The sequence below is a fragment of the Rhineura floridana genome, chromosome 6, assembly GCF_030035675.1.
Source record: "Rhineura floridana isolate rRhiFlo1 chromosome 6, rRhiFlo1.hap2, whole genome shotgun sequence".
NCBI lineage: Eukaryota > Metazoa > Chordata > Lepidosauria > Squamata > Rhineuridae > Rhineura > Rhineura floridana.
The window spans coordinates 66,623,675-66,646,458 of record NC_084485.1 but is presented as its reverse complement, the minus strand read 5'-3'; the positions used below and the strand labels follow the sequence as shown (position 1 = coordinate 66,646,458).

The window sequence follows — 22,784 nt, the reverse complement described above, 5'->3', positions numbered from 1 at the left end:
TAACCCAGTGCAAGTTTTGCCTCCCTCCTTTAAATAGCCAACTCTGTTGCCATATCATTAAATGCTTTTGAAACTCTTGCTCAGTGTGCCATTCAGCCTGAAGGCTGCTAATTCAGGAATATAAGCATAAAGCCTTTTTGGGCTCACAGAACTAGCTTTATGGTTCAATGAACAGGTGCCCAAGAGTTTCTCAAATGTATTGATCCTTATTATCAGGGAATGCCCCTTAGCCATAGCACTATGAAGAATAGGAGTGCTCCAAAATTTAGCGTGGCAACTGAACAGTGCAGAGTAAAACACATTTATCTAGAACGAATGCTGCAATCCCATACGTGTTTACTTGAAGTAAGTCTTTTTCATCACAGTGGGACTAACTTCCAAGTACACGTGCAAAGAACTGCACTGCAAGTCCCCTTAATTTCCATAAGAGTTCCTTTTGAGTACATAGATACAATATAATTTTAGTTGATTTTAAAGAGCAGACCACCATGCCATATTACAAACTGGTTTTTGAAACTCCTCTTGTGAAGCTGCTGTGAAAGAAAAACAAGCCCAGAGTCTTTTGGGACAAACAGGTGGCTGACTCACTACCTTTCACTCTGATTGGCTCCAATCAGCAGGAAAAAATAAAGCACGTTAGAAGACTCTTCTCAGTGGCTAACACATTCCCCTTTCATGCTGATTGGCTTATAGCATGCTGGAGATATAGGGACTCTGCTGGGACCCTGCTCCTAAAAAGTAAAGGGTTTAAGACCCCCCCAAGCCCCCAGATGACTACACCCCTGGTCCTGCCCAGATATTTTTTATGAGCACGCTCAAAGAATAATAAGGCTGTTGGAATGCACAGTATAATGTTGAAGCACTGGAAACATGGTAACTCTCTTGCTTCAGTGAGTTTCTAATCAGTGAGGTGCCTGCTCTGGTTTGCAGATTGTCAGCGCTAGGAAACCCAATTTGGCATTAAATCCATGTTACATTGTGGGTGGGTGGGGTCTTGAGGGTGAAGTGAACGAAATAATAAAGCTTCAAGAAATTGTTTATTAAGACAGAGATGATCCAAGAAGCTGCCATAAATTACAGCACGAACAGCCCATACTTTAATTTATGCTTGAGGCTTGGCATCTCCACACTTGGACACAGCAGATTATGCCTACTGAGGAATGACTGAGGCTGTAATCCTACTGAACTCAACAGAAGTTACTTATGACTAGACATGCCTAGAATGCACTATACTTGATATAGCCTATATGAAATGACATGATGAAATTAAGTGGGAATTGTGTGTATGAACTGCCCCTTGTTAGTTCTACTGCAAAACATCAGAATTTCCCAAACCTATATAGTATACGAGTGACTGAAAATCAGTATATGAGACAATATTAATATTAATTTTCATGTGGTGTTTTGGTTGATTTTAATTTAGGTATGTCTTTGATGAAGAAAACTGGGATGTTAAAATAAATAAAATGGATTTAAATAAAATATCACACCAAATTATTAATGTATTGATTGAAATTACTGATTTGTTAGTTGCCTAACACAGGGCAGTCTCTAAACATCTTACAACTAAGTTTTAAAACATACAAAATTGTTAAAGACACAATGAAAATGTAACAAATCAATACGTAATACATAAAACACCAGCCTCCACAGAGAAAAACAAAACAAAAGATATAACAGCAACCTAGAGTGGCACTAACATAAAGCCTTGACACACCTGGCATGAGGGGGACTCCCACCAATTCCCGCACCCAGAAGCTGCCTCCCGTCCTCATCAGCTTACCCCTAGGGGAGCCTGTGCCCATTTCCTAAGCCACTTATCTTGATCAGCCCCAACTCAAAGCTGACCCCTTGCACCTCTCTCGCCCCAGAAATAATCCCATCAGCTGCGTGTTTCTTGCAGGAGAGACCAAAACGCAGTGTCTCGCCTCCCCCTTTCTTGTTAGTCTCGCCTCCCAGGAATGAGCCAGGGAGACCTCCAGGAGAGGCGATCTTACATTTTGTCAGTTTCACTTTGCAATTGACAAGACCATGCCTTTTGTTCAAGATTCGACTACTGCGATGGAGAAATGCACTCCCTCTTGTGTTAGTGGGCTGCGCGTGCGCCGCACAGACAGCACAGCTCAGCGCCGTCCGCCTGCCCCGCTTCCTGGTGCCTAGGGGGGCGGGGCGGCTCTGGGTGACACCCCCATCTCGTGGTGTCACCTAGTGCGGCCCTACCAGCCGCACTGCCCTTGTTACGCCCCTGAGCCCACTGGGTAACCTTGGGCCAGACACAGTCTTTCAGCCTGACCTATCTCAAAGGGTTGGTGGAAGGATAAAATGGAGTGTGTGGGGGAACTATGTGCACCACCTTGAGCAACTTGGAGGAAAGGTGGCATATAAGCCTGCTCCATGAGCTAGAGGGAGCCCCAGGTGACGAGGAGTCAAGGCCCCAGCTGACAAAGCGTCAAGGCGAGTTAAGCAGCAGAGCGAGTTCGGCAGGAGGGCGAGGAGGCCAGGGCCCCCCACTCTGCCCGTCTGTTCCCTGACCTCAACTAAACCGCAGTCTCCAACCCATTGACGTAATAAACCTTAAACAAAACTATGCAGGTAAGAAGCCAGCAGGGGTGTGGGGGCTTTCCAGTGTTTTGCACCGCCTGCAGCATGTACGACTATCTGCCTGTTGGACAGAAGTCGTGGGTGTGCTCTCGGTGCAATGAGCTCCTGGCTCTCCGAGAACGACTTCATTTCCTTGAGGCCAAGGTGGCGGACCTGGAAAAGCTGAGAGAGGCAGAGAGGTGTGTGGAGGAGGCCTTCAGGGACGTTATAGCTGTGTCCCACTCCAACGATGATAGCTCTCCTGCTATCATGGAGAACGATGGTCTCGGGGAAGGAGAGCATCCAGCTGAGGAAGAGGGAAACGATCCCTTAGAAGGGACCCATTCCTTGGGGGATGAGCAGCTATCCTCTCGTGCCGAGGATATATCTCCAGGGGGTGGAGGGATCCTTGTAGTGGGTGATTCGATCATTAGGAACATAGACAGTGGGGTGTGTGATGGGCGTGTAGACCGCAAGGTGTTTTGCCTGCCTGGTGCGAAGGTTGCGGATATCGCCCGTCGTTTAGATAGTTTGGTAGACAGTGCTGGGAAGGAGTCAGTGGTCGTGGTGCACGTTGGCACCAACGACATGGGGAAATGCAGCCGTGAGGTCCTGGAAGCAAAATTTAGGTTGCTAGGTAGGATGCTGAAAGCCAGGACCTCCAAGGTGGCTTTCTCTGAAATGCTACCGGTTCCACGCGCAGGACCAGCCAGACAGGCCCAGCTTCGCAGTCTCAATGCGTGGATGAGACGATGGTGTCGGGTGGAAGGGTTCGGATTTGTTAGGCACTGGGGAACATTTTGGGACAAGCCGGGCCTGTACAAAAGGGACGGGCTCCACTTGAACCAGAATGGAACCAGACTGCTGGCACTTAAAATTAAAAAGGTAGCAGAGCAGCTTTTAAACTGACTGAGGGGGGAAACCGAAAGGAGCTGAGAAAGGTCCGGTTCGGAATAAACCTCCCCCCTGGGATAAAAACCAAAGAAATGATGAAATTTTAAAAGGAGTAGGCCTAGAAGTAGGCATTGTGAGAGCAGGGGCACAGGATATAAATTCAGAAGAGCAAAATTACCACAGGCCTAACCACAAGTGCCAAAGACACTTGAAGAGAGACACTGCTTACAAGTGCCTGTACGCTAATGCTAGGAGCCTCCGAACCAAGATGGGAGAACTGGAGTGCTTGGTCTTAGAGAAGAGCATTGATATAGTGAGCATAACGGAGACCTGGTGGAATGGAGAAAACCAGTGGGATACAGTTATCCCTGGATATAAACTATATCGGAAGGACAGGGAAGGACGTATTGGTGGCGGAGTCGCTCTATACGTGAAAGAAGGCATTGAATCCAGCAAGCTCGAAACCCCAAAAGAGGCAGACTCCTCCACAGAATCGTTGTGGGTGGTGATACCGTGCCCCAGGAGGGACTTAATACTGGGAACGATCTATCGTCCCCCTGATCAAAATGCTCAGGGAGACCTTGAGATGAGATATGAAATTGAGGAAGCATCCAAACTAGGAAATGTGGTAGTAATGGGTGACTTCAACTACCCGGACATAGACTGGCTGCATATGTGTTCCAGTCATGACAAAGAAGCAAAGTTTCTAGATATTCTAAATGACTATTCCCTAGATCAGTTGGTCATGGAACCGACCAGAGGGACGGCAACCCTGGACTTAATCCTCAGTGGGGACCGGGACCTGGTGCGAGATGTAAGTGTTGTTGAACCGATTGGGAGCAGTGACCACAGTGCTATTAAATTAAACATACATGTAACTGGCCAATTGCCAAGAAAATCCAACACGGTCACATTTGACTTCAAAAGAGGAAACTTCACAAAAATGAGGGGATTGGTAAAAAGAAAGCTGAAAAACAAAGTCCAGAGGGTCACATCACTCGAAAATGCTTGGAAGTTGTTTAAAAACACTATATTAGAAGCTCAACTGGAGTGCATACCGCAGATCAGAAAAGGTACCGCCAGGGCCAAGAAGATACCAGCATGGTTAACGAGCAAAGTCAAGGAAGCTCTTAGAGGCAAAAAGTCTTCCTTCAGAAAATGGAAGTCTTGTCCAAATGAAGAAAATAAAAAAGAACACAAACTCTGGCAAAAGAAATGCAAGAAGACAATAAGGGATGCTAAAAAAGAATTTGAGGAGCACATTGGTAAGAACATAAAAACCAACAACAAAAAATTCTATAAATACATTCAAAGCAGGAGACCATCTAGGGAGACGATTGGACCCTTGGATGATAAGGGAGTCAAAGGTGTACTAAAGAACGATAAGGAGATTGCAGAGAAGCTAAATGAATTCTTTGCATCTGTCTTCACAGTGGAAGATATAGGGCAGATCCCTGAACCTGAACTAACATTTGCAGGAAGGGATTCTGAGGAACTAAGACAAATAGTGGTAACGAGAGAGGAAGTTCTAAGCTTAATGGATAATATAAAAACTGACAAATCACCGGGCCCGGATGGCATCCACCCGAGAGTTCTCAAAGAACTCAAAGGTGAAATTGCTGATCTGCTAACTAAAATATGTAACTTGTCCCTCGGGTCCTCCTCCGTGCCTGAGGACTGGAAAGTGGCAAATGTAACGCCAATCTTCAAAAAGGGATCCAGGGGGGATCCCGGAAATTACAGGCCAGTTAGCTTAACTTCTGTCCCTGGAAAACTGGTAGAAAGTATGATTAAAGCTAGATTAACTAAGCACATAGAAGAACAAGCCTTGCTGAAGCAGAGCCAGCATGGCTTCTGCAAGGGAAAGTCCTGTCTCAGTAACCTATTAGAATTCTTTGAGAGTGTCAACAAGCATATAGATAGAGGTGATCCAGTGGACATAGTGTACTTAGACTTTCAAAAAGCGTTTGACAAGGTACCTCACCAAAGGCTTCTGAGGAAGCTTAGCAGTCATGGAATAAGAGGAGAGGTCCTCTTGTGGATAAGGAATTGGTTAAGAAGCAGAAAGCAGAGAGTAGGAATAAACGGACAGTTCTCCCAATGGAGGGCTGTAGAAAGTGGAGTCCCTGAAGGATCAGTATTGGGACCTGTACTTTTCAACTTGTTCATTAATGACCTAGAATTAGGAGTGAGCAGTGAAGTGGCCAAGTTTGCTGACGACACTAAATTGTTCAGGGTTGTTAAAACAAAAAGGGATTGCGAAGAGCTCCAAAAAGACCTCTCCAAACTGAGTGAATGGGCGGAAAAATGGCAAATGCAATTCAATATAAACAAGTGTAAAATTATGCATATTGGAGCAAAAAATCTGAATTTCACATATACGCTCATGGGGTCTGAACTGGCGGTGACCGACCAGGAGAGAGACCTCAGGGTTGTGGTGGACAGCATGATGAAAATGTCGACCCAGTGTGCGGCAGCTGTGAAAAAGGCAAATTCCATGCTAGCAATAATTAGGAAAGGTATTGAAAATAAAACAGCCGATATCATAATGCCGTTGTATAAATCTATGGTGCGACCACATTTGGAATACTGTGTACAGTTCTGGTCGCCTCATCTCAGGAAGGATATTATAGAGTTGGAAAAGGTTCAGAAGAGGGCAACCAGAATGATCAAGGGGATGGAGCGACTCCCTTACAAGGAAAGGTTGCAGCATTTGGGGCTTTTTAGTTTAGAGAAAAGGCGGGTCAGAGGAGACATGATAGAAGTGTATAAAATTATGCATGGCATTGAGAAAGTGGATAGAGAAAAGTTCTTCTCCCTCTCTCATAATACTAGAACTCGTGGACATTCAAAGAAGCTGAATGTTGGAAGATTCAGGACAGACAAAAGGAAGTACTTCTTTACTCAGCGCATAGTTAAACTATGGAATTTGCTCCCACAAGATGCAGTAATGGCCACCAGCTTGGATGATTTTAAAAGAAGATTAGACAAATTCATGGAGGACAGGGCTATCAATGGCTACTAGCCATGATGGCTGTGCTCTGCCACCCTAGTCAGAGGCAGCATGCTTCTGAAAACCAGTTGCCGGAAGCCTCAGGAGGGGAGAGTGTTCTTGCACTCGGGTCCTGCTTGCGGGCTTCCCCCAGGCACCTGGTTGGCCACTGTGAGAACAGGATGCTGGACTAGATGGGCCACTGGCCTGATCCAGCAGGCTCTTCTTATGTTCTTATGTTCTTAAATGCAATACTAAATAAATAAATAGATTTCAGCTGCAGTATATGGACCCCATCCTCAGCCAACCTGCTGAGGAGATGATGATGATGATGATAAAAGAAGGATCAGTGTGGCAGTGGTGGGGATGCTAGATTGTGAAGACAAAAGGATAGATTGAGGGGGGAGAGTTAGTGCTTTTAGGCCTTGGGTTGATAATCAGAACTGATGACTTGGTTAGTGTGCACTTGGGGAATGAGAGTGGAGCAGAAGACAGATCAGTGCATGCACATACACAAACACACTTGCCCCTCCAGCAAGCATCTGCATGCATGCATGCATTTGGGCACATGGGAGGGGGGAAGCCCACAACTGCTGCAGCATCTTGGAGAGAGAGACTGGGGGGACAGAGTGCAGGTGAATGAAAGGGGGGACACTGGCACACACACTTGGCCTTGGAGATGGGGGCAAGCAAGTCCTGAGCTTCCTCACTGCTCCTTGGCTCCATCTGGGCTGAAGGCAAGATTTGGGCAGCCTCACAAATAAGAATAATTATTAAAAAGAGATGGCAGTGAATCAGGAGCCAAGAAAGGCAGGCAGGCTGGCGGAAAGCAGCCTTTTCTTGCAGCCTTGCTCTTTTTGCTTCACAAAAAGCCCTCTCCTCTCTTTCTGAGTAAGGGTGTCATCAGCAGCAGCAGTGCAAGGAGACAGCAGTCAGTGATAGTAATCCCCTCGTCTTTCTCGTAGCTCCACCCTCAGCCTCCTTTGGCATCTGCCACATGTTTTGTAGGCAGATGCCTGCCTTTGGCGTGCCTCAAAGATGCTCTGGTGCTTCAGCAAAAGTGCTCTCCTTGCGTTTGGAGCAAGGGGGAGGTGCTGTCTGCAGTGGCAGTGGGGAGCAGACAGTGTCCAAGAAATTAAGACTTTTAAAATAAATAAATAAATACTGTTTGTGGCCCCCCTGGGGGTCACAGCCCCCAGGTTGGGAACCACTGAACTAGTCTTTTAAATCTCCACTTCTTCTATGTAGAAAGCCTCTCTGTTTCTGCAGTGTAGTGACAGTCCTCAAGGGTCCTTAGGCATTAGAGGATCTTCCATGGAAACAGTGTGAAAATAAATTAGGCAGTATCTACTGAATACACTTAATTTTTGCCATCTCCTAACTGCAAATCCCAAGCCACTCATATACCACTTCAATCTGCATATTTTTTTGCATAGAAACATTAATGAGTGGCAAGTATTTGGTAGTGTTCTGTGTTACAAATGGGAGATAAAAATGCTCTAAGGACAATTGTGGGACAGAGTTCCTAGATTCTGGAACAACTATGTAAGAGCAGGCCAGTCATAAACAGGTTTTTAAAAACCCATTAACTACCCATATGTAACTATCAGCTTTCTGTCATTCTAGTCTCTGGGAACAACCTGCAGAGTTATATTTCTGCTGAGCAAAATCAGGATGCAGAGATGCATTATTATCAAAACTCTGAAGAATATCCTGAGGTGCTCTCTGGGTCTTTTCACCTCTACTTATGTCTTGGTACAACGTTTGGCTCTTACCTTTGCTTTCTCATTTCCCTTACTCAAGCAGTATGATCAAGCTGATTCTCAAAGGACCATGAGTCAGGATTCCTGAGTTCTGTTTTGTTCTGTTTCCCCCACCCCCCATGGAGGAAAAAGAAGTCAAGGACACAATTCACAGACTATCAGTATCATTGGAAATATATAGCAGTGAAAGCTGTTACAGGTGGGCAACCTGCAGCCCAAGGGGCACATAGAGGCATTGGCCCAATTTCATGAAGGTGACACGGAGGGGGAAATGGTGGGGGAGTGGTGGCAGAAAGTGGGAGAAAAGGAAGCACCCTGCACAAATTTGGCTCGGGCCCTACCCACCACCATCATGCAGCACCTGCCAGATTGCGTTCAAGGAAATGCTACTACTATGCCTTTTCTTCTACCAGTAGGAATCACAGACAACTGAAGCTGGAGGAGTCAAGCTAAAATAAATGTTAATTGTTCTTTTAAACCTGAATCTTCCACAATTTGGATGGGATTTGAACTTGTTCTCCCTTTTATTAAAGCCAGTTGGTTCTGTTGCCTTACTATACTGTAAAATATTCTATATTCCATATTTCCAAATGAATGAAATAGGAAAATATGAAACACTGGGGTCTTTCCTTCTAACATTGCTTTTGCTTATGGAACTGACAGTTATTAAAAACATGCCCTTCCTTCAGATCACTTCAAGAAGGCATCTATGTTGTGGGTTTGATTGCAGGCATATTTATATACATTTCATCAATTAAGTAATTGAAAACCAGATAATTAATCAGTTAAAACTCTGTGATTTGATGGCAGTCATATGAGTGTCATATCTTTTTCTCCAACTGTTCTTGGTAGTTTCCCACCATTTCTCCCTCTCATGCCATCATTTGTTATCTCAGGGAAAGATATTATTTATCAGAGCTTTTACTTATGTCTTCCCATGCTGTCTTTCTCCTCTCCCTAGTTGGATAAAGGGGATGTGAGCCAACTCAGCCTGCCTTCCAGTACAAGCCACAGTGATGCTGACGGCAACATCTGCCTTGATGTTCCAGATGGCAACCCAGACCCACAGAGGACAAAAGCTGCCATTGACCATCTGCACCAGAAGATCCTTAAGATCACTGAGCAGATCAAGATTGAGCAAGAGGCCCGAGATGACAACGTGGCTGAGTACCTGAAGCTAGCTAACAATGCCGACAAGCAGCAGGCCTCTCGTATCAAGCAGGTCTTTGAGAAGAAGAACCAGAAGTCAGCCCAGACCATTGCCCAGCTGCACAAGAAGCTTGAACATTACCACAGGAAGCTAAAGGAGATTGAACAAAATGGGCCCTCGCGCCAGCCCAAAGATGTCTTCCGGGACATGCACCAGGGCCTCAAAGACGTAGGGGCCAATGTCCGCTCCAGCATCAGTGGCTTTGGAGGTGGTGTGGTGGAGGGTGTCAAGGGTGGACTGTCAGGCCTTTCTCAAGCCACACACACAGCTGTAGTCTCCAAACCCCGTGAGTTTGCAAGTTTGATCCGTAACAAATTTGGGAGCGCAGACAACATTGCCCACTTAAAGGACACACTAGATGATGGGCACCCTGAAGAGGCCTCACGGACTCTGAGTGGTAGTGCCACTCTGGTGTCTAGTCCTAAATACGGCAGTGACGATGAGTGCTCCAGTGCCACTTCTGGCTCAGCAGCAGGTAGCAACTCTGGGGCAGGTCCTGGTGGTTTGGGCAGCCCCAAGTCTAACACCTTGGACAGTCACCACTATAATTTGGAGACTATCATAGAAGAACTTAGAGAGATTAAGGACATTCAATCACATCTTGAGGACTCCATGGAAGACCTCAAGGCCCAGCTGCAACGAGACTATACTTACATGACTCAGTGCTTGCAGGAAGAGCGTTACAGGTAAGACTTGTTGAACGTGCCCCTGTTTCTTCCAAATGGAAAACTGTCACTCTTAACACCATCTTTGTTTAACTGTTCTTGTCTTGTGGAGCTGGACATGCTGGGCAGACTTTATGTGGTGGCTCTCAAAGGGTCATGCTGTGAAGTACTGTAGATTAAGATGGTGGTAAATAATTGAATTAGGCCTTACGTTCCTGTGAGGAGAAACTATTTGACAGTGGATTTCACTTTAAGAGAGATAATAGGCTGTGGCAGTGGTGTAGAGATGGCACTGCAAAGCACTTAGCAACGAGGGAGAATCCAGCAACTGTAATCTGTAGCCTAAGAGGCTTCTGAGATATTGGCACCAGCTATACAGCATGGATTTTTACTTTCCATCTTGTGTTTGCCCCCAGTAGCTACTAGTTCTTGCTCCTGTGAAGTTCTGTACACTTAGGCTCTGCAGTCCTATGTATGCTGACCCGGAAGTAAGCTCCACTGAGCACAATACATATTATTTTTAAAAAATGTATCCCACTTTTCTTTATCAATCCAAAGCAGTAGTTTACAGATAGGCTTAGAAACACATCAGTCACCAAAACAGACACCAAACAATATAGCACCAGAAACATTATGGAAGCAGCAATAAGTAAAACCTAACACAAATATGCATAAGACTGCACTTGTTAGCCTCCAAGAAAGAAATCTTATTTGGTATCCTTGCATGTGTATGCAGCGGGAGAGCCAAACAGATTTCTCTTTTCTCTAAGCTGATCATAATTCTACAGTATATGAGAGGTGCATGCCCAAGGCTTTTGGATTTATGTTTCTTGGTTGAACTCAGGCTCCATTTAATTGCAATCCAATATGTCTTAATTGCTATAGCAACCAGTTAGTATGCATGCTTGTTCAGGAAATATATGAATTTCAAATGGGGAGTCTGATTTTAAATCAGTGATTCAAATGTCATTTTTCCTGGTGATTTAAATCCTGCCTAGCTGTTGGTGGGTTTGAAGAAATCTATTGGAATTTCCTGCAGGGTAAACTCTCTTCAAGAAGAAAGACATTGCACTATTAACTTTCTATTTATAAGACACAAGAGGAAGTGCATTCTTGGTTAAAATGCTCAGTGCCAGCTTCTTTCTTATCTCCCACTGATAAGCAGATAAGGACCAGTGTCCCAAGGATGCTTTTGCCTTTGAACTTCATTTAAAATTTGAGCCAATAAGGAAAGAATAATGTTTCCAATTTTTTGTGAGAGGGAGCCCATGGTCCCAATCTAGGCGCCTGTTGAGTGTAGCTGCTGTGCTTGAGGTTCTCAGAAATCAATCATGCTGGTAGAGCAGAAGTCACTTGCAGGCCTCTTACAGTCCCAACCAGCTTTCATGTCTGACTTGTTCATCTAGAGCAGGGGTGAGGAACCTGTGGCCATCCATATGTTGCTGTGCTCTGTAAAGAACTCTTGCCGGGGGTCAACTCCCAAGGCCAGGGCAATTGATCCTGGCCAGGCACAACCTGTGCCTCCCTTACCAGGGCTGAGTTAAACCAACACCAATCCTGTAAGGTAGGCAGACTGCCACCACCTCTTAAACCTGGTCACCCACTCTGAGCCAAGGGGAAACCCAAAGTGCCAGAAGTAGACCTGCCAAGAATTCTAAAAGACAAGAGCCAAAGATACATTCCTTGTCTTGGAGCCTTAAGGCAAAATACCCAACTATATGGTAGTCTGTGGCTAAAAGCCCAAGGTGCTGGATTCAGAGCCAAATTACCCCTGAAATGAACACACACTGGTAAATAAGAGGTAGCTTTATTAGAATAAAATATAAGTGCAAAAAATATAGCAGCAAAACAATTCCTTAAAACACCCCAAGGGTTAGGTAAAATACAAAGATACAGAGAATTCAAGTCACAAGAGAAAATAACAAATTGGTCTAGCCTATTCTATATGCACAGATTATAGGAAGACAGCCAGAGTAATGTCATGGTTCCACATCTTCCCAGAGATGTATAGCCTGGATAGTAGATGGAAGATGGAACCCTAACATCAGGTAACACCAAGGAACATTGGGGAACAAAGACCCAGAATCTTAATTCTACTTTTATTGGGAAAAGCCCAGCAACAGCCAGGAATTAATTAGCCAATCAGGCGGCTTTCTGATGATGAAATCTTCCAGAGCTTTCGCGCATAATGGTCGTGTGCTTCTCCAACCTTCCCAGGCCTGAAGCCTTGAGGTACCAGTCTCAAGCTGATAAGCAGGTGTACTTACTGCCTAATTAATTGGATTCAGCTGTGGAAACTGAGAGTCTCATGGCCTTCCAGAGGCCCTAATTCAGGCAAGATGTTCCCCCCACAATTCCTTGCCACAGAACCATTTTAGTTAACAACCTTAACAAACCAGGTGTTCTTGACATACTCCATCTCCCATCAGCCCCAGCCTGCTTAGCCAATGGTCAGTGATGATGAGACTTGTACTCAGGCGGTCACAGTCTCACAGCCTAACCTACATCACAGGGTTGTTGTGAGAATAAAATGGAGAGGGAGGAGAACCATGCATGCCATCTTGAACTCCTTGGAGGAAAGGTTGGATATAAATAAACAATACTCCCAGCAACATCTAGAGAGCTGCTAGTTCTCGATCCCTAGTCTAGCGGCATGGTTCTCCCTTGGTGTAAAAGGTTTGTGGTTTAAATCCCCAACAAATCCTAGAGGAAGGCTAGCTGTACTTTGGGGGTGATGTAGGTCAGTGGCTGAGCATACGCCTTGCAAGTAGAAGCTCCCAGGTTCAATCTCTGGTATCTCTGCTTTTCAAAGGAGCAGAACTAAGAAAGACTTTGCCTTGAGACCCTGGAGAGCTACTCCCAGCCAGAGTAGACAATACTAGGCTAAATGGACCAAAAGCCTAATTTGGTATAAAGTAGCTTCCTTTGCTTGGGGAGGGCCACCCGCACAGTTCAGTCACCTGCCCACTATAGAATAGCACATTGGCTCTGTCAGTGGCTTCTCAATGTAGCTTCTCACAATCTTTTGAGCAGCACCTCCAAGTGGCAGTTTCCAATTCCAAGGCTGCGTACGCTCATCTCATATGATCATGACAAATCTATGAGCAGGTTGCTATATCCGCAGATTTTCCACATTGATGCACTCCTGCTCCAGCAGATGATGTGTAGATCAGTATGAATACAGTACTTTCCATACAGTCAAATGTACATACTGTGAACGTGCACAGGGAGAGTCCAGACTGCATAGACTGTATGGTCTCTATGTGTGTAAAACTGTATACTTTTAGACTTCCTGCATGTGGCTGGGTACTGTGTAGTGGCCCCTACCACACATACAAGCCTCCATGTGTTCAGTTATATTTGTATAGAAATTGTAGAGACGGTCTAGTGAATGTATGTAGGTCAGAGAGGGGCTTGCCACCCCGAATGTTCGCCTCCCTACATGCATTCACTGTATGCGTGTTTGATTGTGGAAAGTGCTCATACACGTTTTCATGTTTATCTTGGATGTCCATTTTGTCCTTCCCTGGTGTCTGACATTTTCCCCAAGCTTTTCCCCCCCTGGAAAATATCCTGGAAGGCACTTATCAGTGACAGCAGGGATGGAAATAAAACTGTTTGTTCCCGAAGGCAGGCATTCTTCAGAAGAGACATCCCCTTCTCCCCCCACGTCATTTGTTTTCCATTCACCCACATGTGTCCCATCTGAGGGGTTGAGAAAAACTAAGGCTGCTGTTGAAGAATGACCACCAAACTAGGAAAAGCACCATGGGGAGGAAGAAAAGAGGAAGGTGCTTGAGAGAAAGATTTATTTCAGGCCTGTTTTGGAATAATCCTTCTCCCAGGTCACATTTTGGGTAGATGTTTCCATCAAGTGTGAAAACCACTGTATGAACTCTTATAGAATTACACTGTTGTTATTATATGCCTTCAAGTCGATCACGACTTATGGCAACCCTATGAATCTTTTGGATATATTCATAGGGTTTTCATGGTAAGAGGTATTCAGAGGTGGTTTAGGATTGCCTTCCTCTAAGCCTACGGCACCTGGTATTCCCAGGAAGTCTCCCATCCAAGCACTAACCAGGCCTGATCCTGCTTAGCTTCTGAGATCAGACAAGATCGGGCGTGTTCAGAGTAGTATGGCCGTTGATAGAATTACATTATATGGTAGTTTATGCACTTGATAGAAAGTGCTATTCAAACATGTCCTTCAAAGAACTTGTATTCTGAAATGTGTTGGATCTGAAATAAATCTTTCTATAAGCACCAGGACTTACTTCCTTGTTCCCCACCCCTGCAGTTTACTAGGAAATTAAGTCCACTGAATACATTGGGATTTATTTGTTTGTTTGTTATAAGCATTGTTATACAGCCCTTCAAACATATTTCCAGGTAGTTTACACACACACACATATATATAAGTACAAAAAACATAATAAACTAAAAGTACATTAAAATTATTAGACTTCCAATCTTTAATGGCCTTGTGTGGTGTACAACATAATAATAAAAAACTAAAACCATAAACACAAAATATGGTTCTAAAAAGTAGCACTAAAACAATATATATGAAACGTAGTGAAAACTAAAACCACGTCAACAGTATTTAATTAAGTGCTTTGATTTTTAAAAAATAGAAAAGGAGCCTGTAAGGATTTTGGGGTTTTTTGTGGGATTCCAAATCACATAGCAAAGCTCTATGAATAGAGGAGGCACCTTCCTTCAGACCTCAGCCCCAGCTTGTGGAGGGCGACAGGAATAGGATGTAGGCAATGGAGCTTAGTGCATTTGCCCTGCTTATATGTTGGATTGATACAGGAACAGCACACTTCAATAGGGCTTGTGTTTTTTAGTAGAACCAATGCTGATTATACAGTTTATTTCCAATGCTGATTGGAGATTTCAGCACACTGAGCAGAGGTTCAGAAGGGACCTGGTGAATCTGCAAAAACACTACAACCAGACCAGAGGCTTTCACACCTGGCAGTTGGCGTGTGGCTGCGAGATCCACAAAGATGGCCAGTACAGCTATGACAGGAAGGACTTCCTCAGCTTCAACAAGGAGACCCTCACCTGGACGGCAGCGGATGTGCCGGCCCAGTTTACCAAGCGGAAGTGGGAGGTTGACATGGCTTTGACTCATCATTTGAAGATCTACCTGGAGAAGGAATGCCCTGACTGGCTGCTGAATCTTTTGGAGTGTGGAAAGGAGGCTCTGCTGAGCAAAGAGCCTCCAATGGTGAAAGTTACATGCACTGCAGGTTACGACGGGCTGGAAACTCTCATCTGCGAGGCCTACGGCTTCTACCCCAAGCAGATCGACACCACCTGTAGGAAGGACGGGGAGGTCTTGGAGAAGGAGACCTTCCGCAGGGATGTCGCACCCAACTCAGACGGGACGTACTATGCCTGGCACAGCATCAAGATAGACCCTGAGGACAGGGACTGCTACCGGTGCCACGTGGAGCATGGTGCTCTTCTGGAGCCTCTAGACATGGCGTTGGAGAAGCCCGTACTGAAAATGAATAGTAATCACGAATGGACCAGAATATACACAGGGGTTGCTGAATACAGCTGGAGTTAGATACAGATGGAGGGAATGACCTTGAAAATGTCTCACATCCTTCTATAAAAGAAAAGGAGAAGAGTAGTGCCAGAGAGACTAGCTGGAGTCTCTATCAAGTCACAGAGACAGAGTGGGACCAACCATAATATTGTGCTTCAAAACTCCCAAACGACAGAGCTGCTTTATCAGGATACCGTGGTCAATGGCTCAAAGCCTGCTGAGAGCTAAAAGAGGATCAACAAGGTCACACTCCACTCCAGACAGATTATTTTGCACTTGGCTCCAGTTGATGGACATCAGAATCATCACCACCACCAGTGCTTTTCTGGTTTCCTCGTCTGAAGAGGAGTCCCCACGCAGCACGCCGCCCCCGCTGGCACCCCCACACCGAGAGGAGCCCTTCACCTCTGCCGTCCCTCCCTTCAGCGCTCCGCTGCCGCCCAAGAGAGAAGAGCCCGGGCAGTCGGCCATTTGATGTTACTTGATGCTGCTGCCTGAGATTGGGCTGTAGGGAAGAACTAGGGTGGCAGCTGATGGAGACTGGTGGAGGCTAAGTTGAAATTGCTTTAATTCTTTTTCTACTTTTGCAGTACTGATTGGATGTGTAATGTGGCTTTCTATTATATGTTATATTATATTTATAGTGTGGTATTAATTCTTGTATTGTAATATTTGCTATTTTTTATTATGGTTGTATTTTGTTTGAAATTGTTTTGCAATTGTTTGCTTTTGTTATAAGTTATTTCAATTATTGTGTTTTTTCTTGTTGTAAGTCGCTTTGAGTTCTACTGTTGAAAAAAAGCGACTAACGAATGCCAGTAATAAATAATAAATAAAATAAATAAATACAGCCACAAGAGTGGCTGTATACTATAGCCAGCGTGGATTTTTTACATTCCGCAATGTTAAATTGAAAATACCCCCCATGCCATTCTGATGCCTCCCATAAGTTCATTTCAGAACAAAACCTTACAAAACTTATAGTCCTGTACTCAGAAACGCTTGCTTAACAACCCTCTAAATTTTCATAGCGATACACAAAACAGTCAGAGAGAATAGAGAGTTCAAAGTCTAAAAAGAGAGAGAAAAAACCCAGAGTCCTTTTGAACTTTTTTCTCTCAGAGTTCTCATAATCTGTTGAAATTCATTAAAAAAGCCATGTTCACAGAGTACCTGTAATGCTATTACTGACCTTGCCCCATACGCCCCATGATCACCCAGTAAACTTTGTAGCTTATTTCTATTTTAAAATTTAATTAAAATGTTTTATATACAGGCAAAGTTAATGGAGTAATACAGATCCACATAATAGATTTAAAGCATATCCAGCTTGTATTTAAAGTGCATGACTTCCCCCAAAGAATCCTGGAAAGTGTAGTTTCCCGCTCACAGTTCTAGTTCTGCCACCCTAAACAAACTATAGTTCCTAGGATTCTGTGGTGGGATTCATGTGCTTCAAATGTATGTTGAGTGTGCTTTAAATGCATGGTGTGGATCTGCTCAAGTATGCTGTGCATTCATTAGTAAATTCAAAAGAACAATTTAAAAAGATACTTTTTTAAATAGGGCTATAGCTCAGTGATATAAGCTGGTATAGCACAGTGAGGAGAGCCTGGCTGGGAGTCCAGAGTCTGTGAGTTCAAATCCCCACTTGTGTCTCCTGGGTGTAAAGGGCCAGCTAAAGATCACCCCCACAGTGAGTGGCTCAGGGGTTATGTGCCCTGCCATCTGTGCAGCCATGGGCAAGCTGCATAGTCCCAAGGAGCCCAGTTCCCCCCCAGCTGGCAGTTGTGGATAAGGAAAGGGCTGGCTTGTGCAGCTGTGGCAAGCTGAGCAGGCCCTAGCCAGCTGGGGAGGACTAGCCTCAGAGGGAGGCAATGGTAAACCCCCACTGAATACCGTTTACCATGAAAACCCTATTCATAGGGTCACCATAAGTCAGGATCGACTTGAAGGCAGTCCATTTCCATTTCATAGCTCAGTGGTAGGGCACATGCAAAGGTCACATTGCTTTACATGCAAAGGTCCAAAATTTGGTCTCTGGAAGAGACTATTGCCTGGAATCCTGGAGAGCCAATGCTAGTCCACGTCATCAGTACTGAGCTAGATGGTACCAAACAGCCTGACTCGGTATAAAAGAGGAAAGAGATCCAAGGGCCACAGTGACTCTGAAATTTATTTATGTATTTTATTAACAACATTTATATACGGCTTTATTATCATAGCTTAAGAAGAGCCCTGGTGGATAAGATGTAAGGCCTATCTAGTCCAGCATCCTGTTTTCTATAGTGCCCAGCCAAATGCCCTTTGGGAAGCTCACAAGCAGGTCATATGAGGGCAATGTCCTGCTGAAGTTCCCCAGTGACTGTTATTCAGAAGCCTGCTGCTTCTGACACTGGAGGCAGAACATAGCCATTGTTGCTAGTAGCCCTTGATAGCATTTTACGCCATGGATTTGTCTAAGTGTCTTTTAAAGCCATCAAAGTTGGTGGCCATCACCACATCTTGTGGTAGTAAATTCCATAATTTATGTGTGTGAAGAAGTTACTGGTTTTGTCTGCCCTGACTGTCCCACCATTCAGCTTTGATGACCCCAGGTTCACACAATTAGCTTACTTTGAAGTAGCAAAGTTTCCAAGGAGAAAAGAGGAAAAACTGGTGAGAGAAAGACATACAGAAAATTATTCTAATATATTTTGGCCTGAGTATCTTGTTATTCTACTCATATTCTAAAGAAAGAAAGATACTACTGTTCATGAGATGATTTTATTCAGTTCCTTTTTTTGCTGTTTTTAGCTTGCAATTTGCTTATGAGCTGCTGTTTTTTCTTTTTCATTTTCTATTTTAACGCAATAGCCCAGTCACTGGCTTGGCTTGATGCTATATAAGGTTAAAGGAATTAATAGCAACGATGTTTTGAAGCATAGAGAGAGCATCAGTTTCCCATGGTTGGTCCAGGACTGGCCCAAGATGTTTTGATGCCTGAGGTGAAGAACAAGACTGCATCCTCCACTCCCACATTCCATTTACAAAATTCAGTGGGACTGGAAGTCACATTTTACTTGGAACACTGCTGACAGGGTACCTTCCTCCACCACACCAGAGGGCAGCAGCTAGGTTAGGTGGTACATGGCAGATTAGCTTAAGAGCTAAGGGGGAATTAAAGGGTCTGTCACCCCAGCATCTGCCACCTGATGCTGCCACCTCACCTTATTTTTATTTATCTATTTGATTTATTATTTGATTTATATCCTGCCCTTCCTCCCAGCATGAGCCCAGAGTGGCAAACAGAAGCGCTAAAAACACTTTAAAACATCATAAAAACAGACCTTAAAATACATTAAAACAAAACAACGTTAAAAACATTTTTAAAAAAAGCTTTAAAAACATCTTTTTTAAAAAGGGTTAAAAACTATTTAAAAAACATATTAACAAGCAATTCTAACACAGACGCAGACTGGGATAGGTCTCAACCTAAAAGGCTTGTTGAAAGAGGAAAGTCTTCAAAAGGCGCCGAAAAGATAGCAGAGAATGGTGCCTGCCTAATATTCAAGGGGAGGGAATTCCACACGGTAGGCCGCCACACTAAAGGTCCATTTCCTGTATTGTGCAGGACAAACCTCCTGATAAGATGGTATCTGCAGGAGGTCCTCATCTGCAGAGTGCAGTGATCAACTGGGTATATAAGGGATAAGACGGTCTTTCAGGTATCCTGGTCCTGAGCTGCATAGGGCTTTGTACACCAAAACTAGAACCTTGAACTTGGCCTGGTAGCAAATGGGCAGCCAACCTTACCTAATGGTAGGGCCGGTCCTGTCCCCAGGTTTATTTCTACTACCCAGGCTTCTGATTTCCCAAAACCAATTGGTGCTCTAGAATAACTGGGAATTTTACAGCGTACTTCTGTGCATCTTTCTTTGTAAGTCTGTATTCATAGAGGCTTATTCCCTTAAAAGTATCTTAGCAATGCAGTCTTATTTTAAATCACCTTGCATGGTTGTTCATTTAAATGTTTTTGGGGTAACCATGTTGGTCTGTTGCAGCAAAAATAAGCCTGTGACACCTAAGGTGACTGTGTTATCAGTTACTTGCTATTGTGAATGGTCAAATGTCACTGTGATTATCTTGTATGAAATGGAGCTTTGCATAGAATTGTCTAGACTGTATTTCAGCATTTCCAGTCGTGTTAGCCCCACTGCTATTTTTCCCCTGTGTATCCAAGTATATGTACGTATCCTGCCAACTGTTGATTATACTTCATGCGTCTGTTGAAATTGATTCTCATCTACAAAAGCTTATTCCATAATACGTAAGGTGCCACAAGAGTCCTTTTTACCCCCCTCCCAGTTTTGCACTTGAAACTGGCCTAGGTGATGGAGGAGGTGGCTTCCTGCTTGATACAAGTTCCAACTAATCATCATTATGTGCAGCCTTGCTTCAGGAAGGAGAAGGCTGTTTTCTAATTTAACACAAGGGCTGGCCAACTGGTGTTGTGCAAACTGACCTCCTCAAACAGGAAAAAGAGTGCCCCTCTTAGTCCAGTCCTGGAGAAGAGGCTATTTATTTATTTATTTATTTATTTATTTATTTACGCTTTTAAACCGCCCTATAGCAACAAGCTCTCAGGGCGGTGTACAGCAAAATAAAACCACATTTAAAAACGAACAAGTGTGGATTAAAACATACAATAATTGTGTTGCAGCTGCAGCGAGTGTGCTTCCACAGTGGTCTTGCTGCTGAATTCATTTCATGTCTTCATAGCAAGGTTATACTTCCCTTTTGGGGCTGAGACCCTTTTACTATTCTGCTTTCCATCAAGGATGTAACTACATCCTGAAGGAATGAGGCAGGAAGTTCTATCAGGATTTGACAGGAAATCCAGTCTCCTGGAAAGCAGAGAACATACATCCTTAAGTGCTCTCACCGTGTAGAGTCCATCTGTATCAATGGATGGGCTGCTTCTGTTGAGCTGGCAGTACCTTCAGCCAGCCCCCTAGTCCGTCTGCAGCTCCTTCAGCCTTTTCACTGTAGGGGGAAGAGATTGGAGCCTTGATTATTACATCAGCTGCTAAGGACCAAAAGACTCTGCGTACATTCTCATGTATCCCTGTTATATATCTGACTACATTTTCATTGTAACCAACTTTGTGAACATATCAAGGCTGAAAACCAGGGTATTCTTTGGCCATCTATCAGTGTACTTAAATGGTCATTCAGCTCCAGGCAAAACTAAAGTTTGGACCACTTTATCCATGCACTGGTAACCTCCAGGCTGGATTACTGTAATGTACTCTATGTGGGGCTACCCTTAAGGTTGGTCTGGAAGCTGCAGCTAGTGCAAAATGCGGCGGTGAGTTTGCTCACTGGGGCAGGGTATCACCAACATGTTAACCCACTGCTGAAAGAATTGCACTGGCTACCTACTAGCTACTGGGCTAAGTCAGGGTTCTAGTTTTGGTGTACAAAGCCCTATACAGCTTGGGACCAGGATACCTGAAAGATCATCTTATCCGTTGTATACCCAGTTGATCACTGCACTCTGCAGATGAGGGCCTCCTGCAGATACCATCTTATCAGGAGGTTTGTCCTGCACAATACAGGAAATGGACTTTTAGTGTGGCGGCCTACTGTGTGGAATTCCCTCCCCTTGAATATTAGGCAGGCACCATTCTCTGCTATCTTTTCGGCGCCTTTTGAAGACTTTCCTCTTTCAACAAGCCTTTTAGGTTGAGACCTATCCCAGTCTGCGTCTGTGTTAGAATTGCTTGTTAATATGTTTTTTAAATAGTTTTTAACCCTTTTTAAAAAAGATGTTTTTAAAGCTTTTTTTAAAAATGTTTTTAACGTTGTTTTGTTTTAATGTATTTTAAGGTCTGTTTTTATGATGTTTTAAAGTGTTTTTAGCGCTTCTGTTTGCCACTCTGGGCTCATGCTGGGAGGAAGGGCAGGATATAAATCAAATAATAAATCAAATAGATAAATAAAAATAAGGTGAGGTGGCAGCATCAGGTGGCAGATGCTGGGGTGACAGACCCTTTAATTCCCCCTTAGCTCTTAAGCTAATCTGCCATGTACCACCTAACCTAGCTGCTGCCCTCTGGTGTGGTGGAGGAAGGTACCCTGTCAGCAGTGTTCCAAGTAAAATGTGACTTCCAGTCCCACTGAATTTTGTAAATGGAATGTGGGAGTGGAGGATGCAGTCTTGTTCTTCACCTCAGGCATCAAAACATCTTGGGCCAGTCCTGGACCAACCATGGGAAACTGATGCTCTCTCTATGCTTCAAAACATCGTTGCTATTAATTCCTTTAACCTTATATAGCATCAAGCCAAGCCAGTGACTGGGCTATTGCGTTAAAATAGAAAATGAAAAAGAAAAAACAGCAGCTCATAAGCAAATTGCAAGCTAAAAACAGCAAAAAAAGGAACTGAATAAAATCATCTCATGAACAGTAGTATCTTTCTTTCTTTAGAATATGAGTAGAATAACAAGATACTCAGGCCAAAATATATCAGAATAATTTTCTGTATGTCTTTCTCTCACCAGTTTTTCCTCTTTTCTCCTTGGAAACTTTGCTACTTCAAAGTAAGCTAATTGTGTGAACCTGGGGTCATCAAAGCTGAATGGTGGGACAGTCAGGGCAGACAAAACCAGTAACTTCTTCACACACTTAAATTATGGAATTTACTACCACAAGATGTGGTGATGGCCACCAACTTTGATGGCTTTAAAAGACGCTTAGACAAATCCATGGCGTAAAATGCTATCAAGGGCTACTAGCAACAATGGCTATGTTCTGCCTCCAGTGTCAGAAGCAGCAGGCTTCTGAATAACAGTCACTGGGGAACTTCAGCAGGACATTGCCCTCATATGACCTGCTTGTGAGCTTCCCAAAGGGCATCTGGCTGGGCACTATAGAAAACAGGATGCTGGACTAGATAGGCCTTACATCTTATCCACCAGGGCTCTTCTTAAGCTATGATAATAAAGCCATATATAAATGTTGTTAATAAAATACATAAATAAATTTCAGAGTCACTGTGGCCCTTGGATCTCTTTCCTCTTTTATACCGAGTCAGGCTGTTTGGTACCATCTAGCTCAGTACTGATGA

General features: G+C 44.1%; 1 protein-coding gene and 1 pseudogene across 1 annotated transcript in view; one reads left to right on the top strand and one right to left on the bottom strand.

The window, feature by feature from the left end:
- The window catches only part of TMCC2 (transmembrane and coiled-coil domain family 2), a 151,330-nt gene that overhangs the window by 114,565 nt on the left and 13,981 nt on the right, over nt 1-22,784 (top strand). Inside the window, 1 exon segment of the mRNA XM_061632170.1 lies at nt 9,191-10,125. Coding sequence (XP_061488154.1) covers nt 9,191-10,125 — 935 coding nt within the window.
- LOC133388111 (5S ribosomal RNA) lies at nt 14,140-14,258 on the bottom strand (annotated as a pseudogene).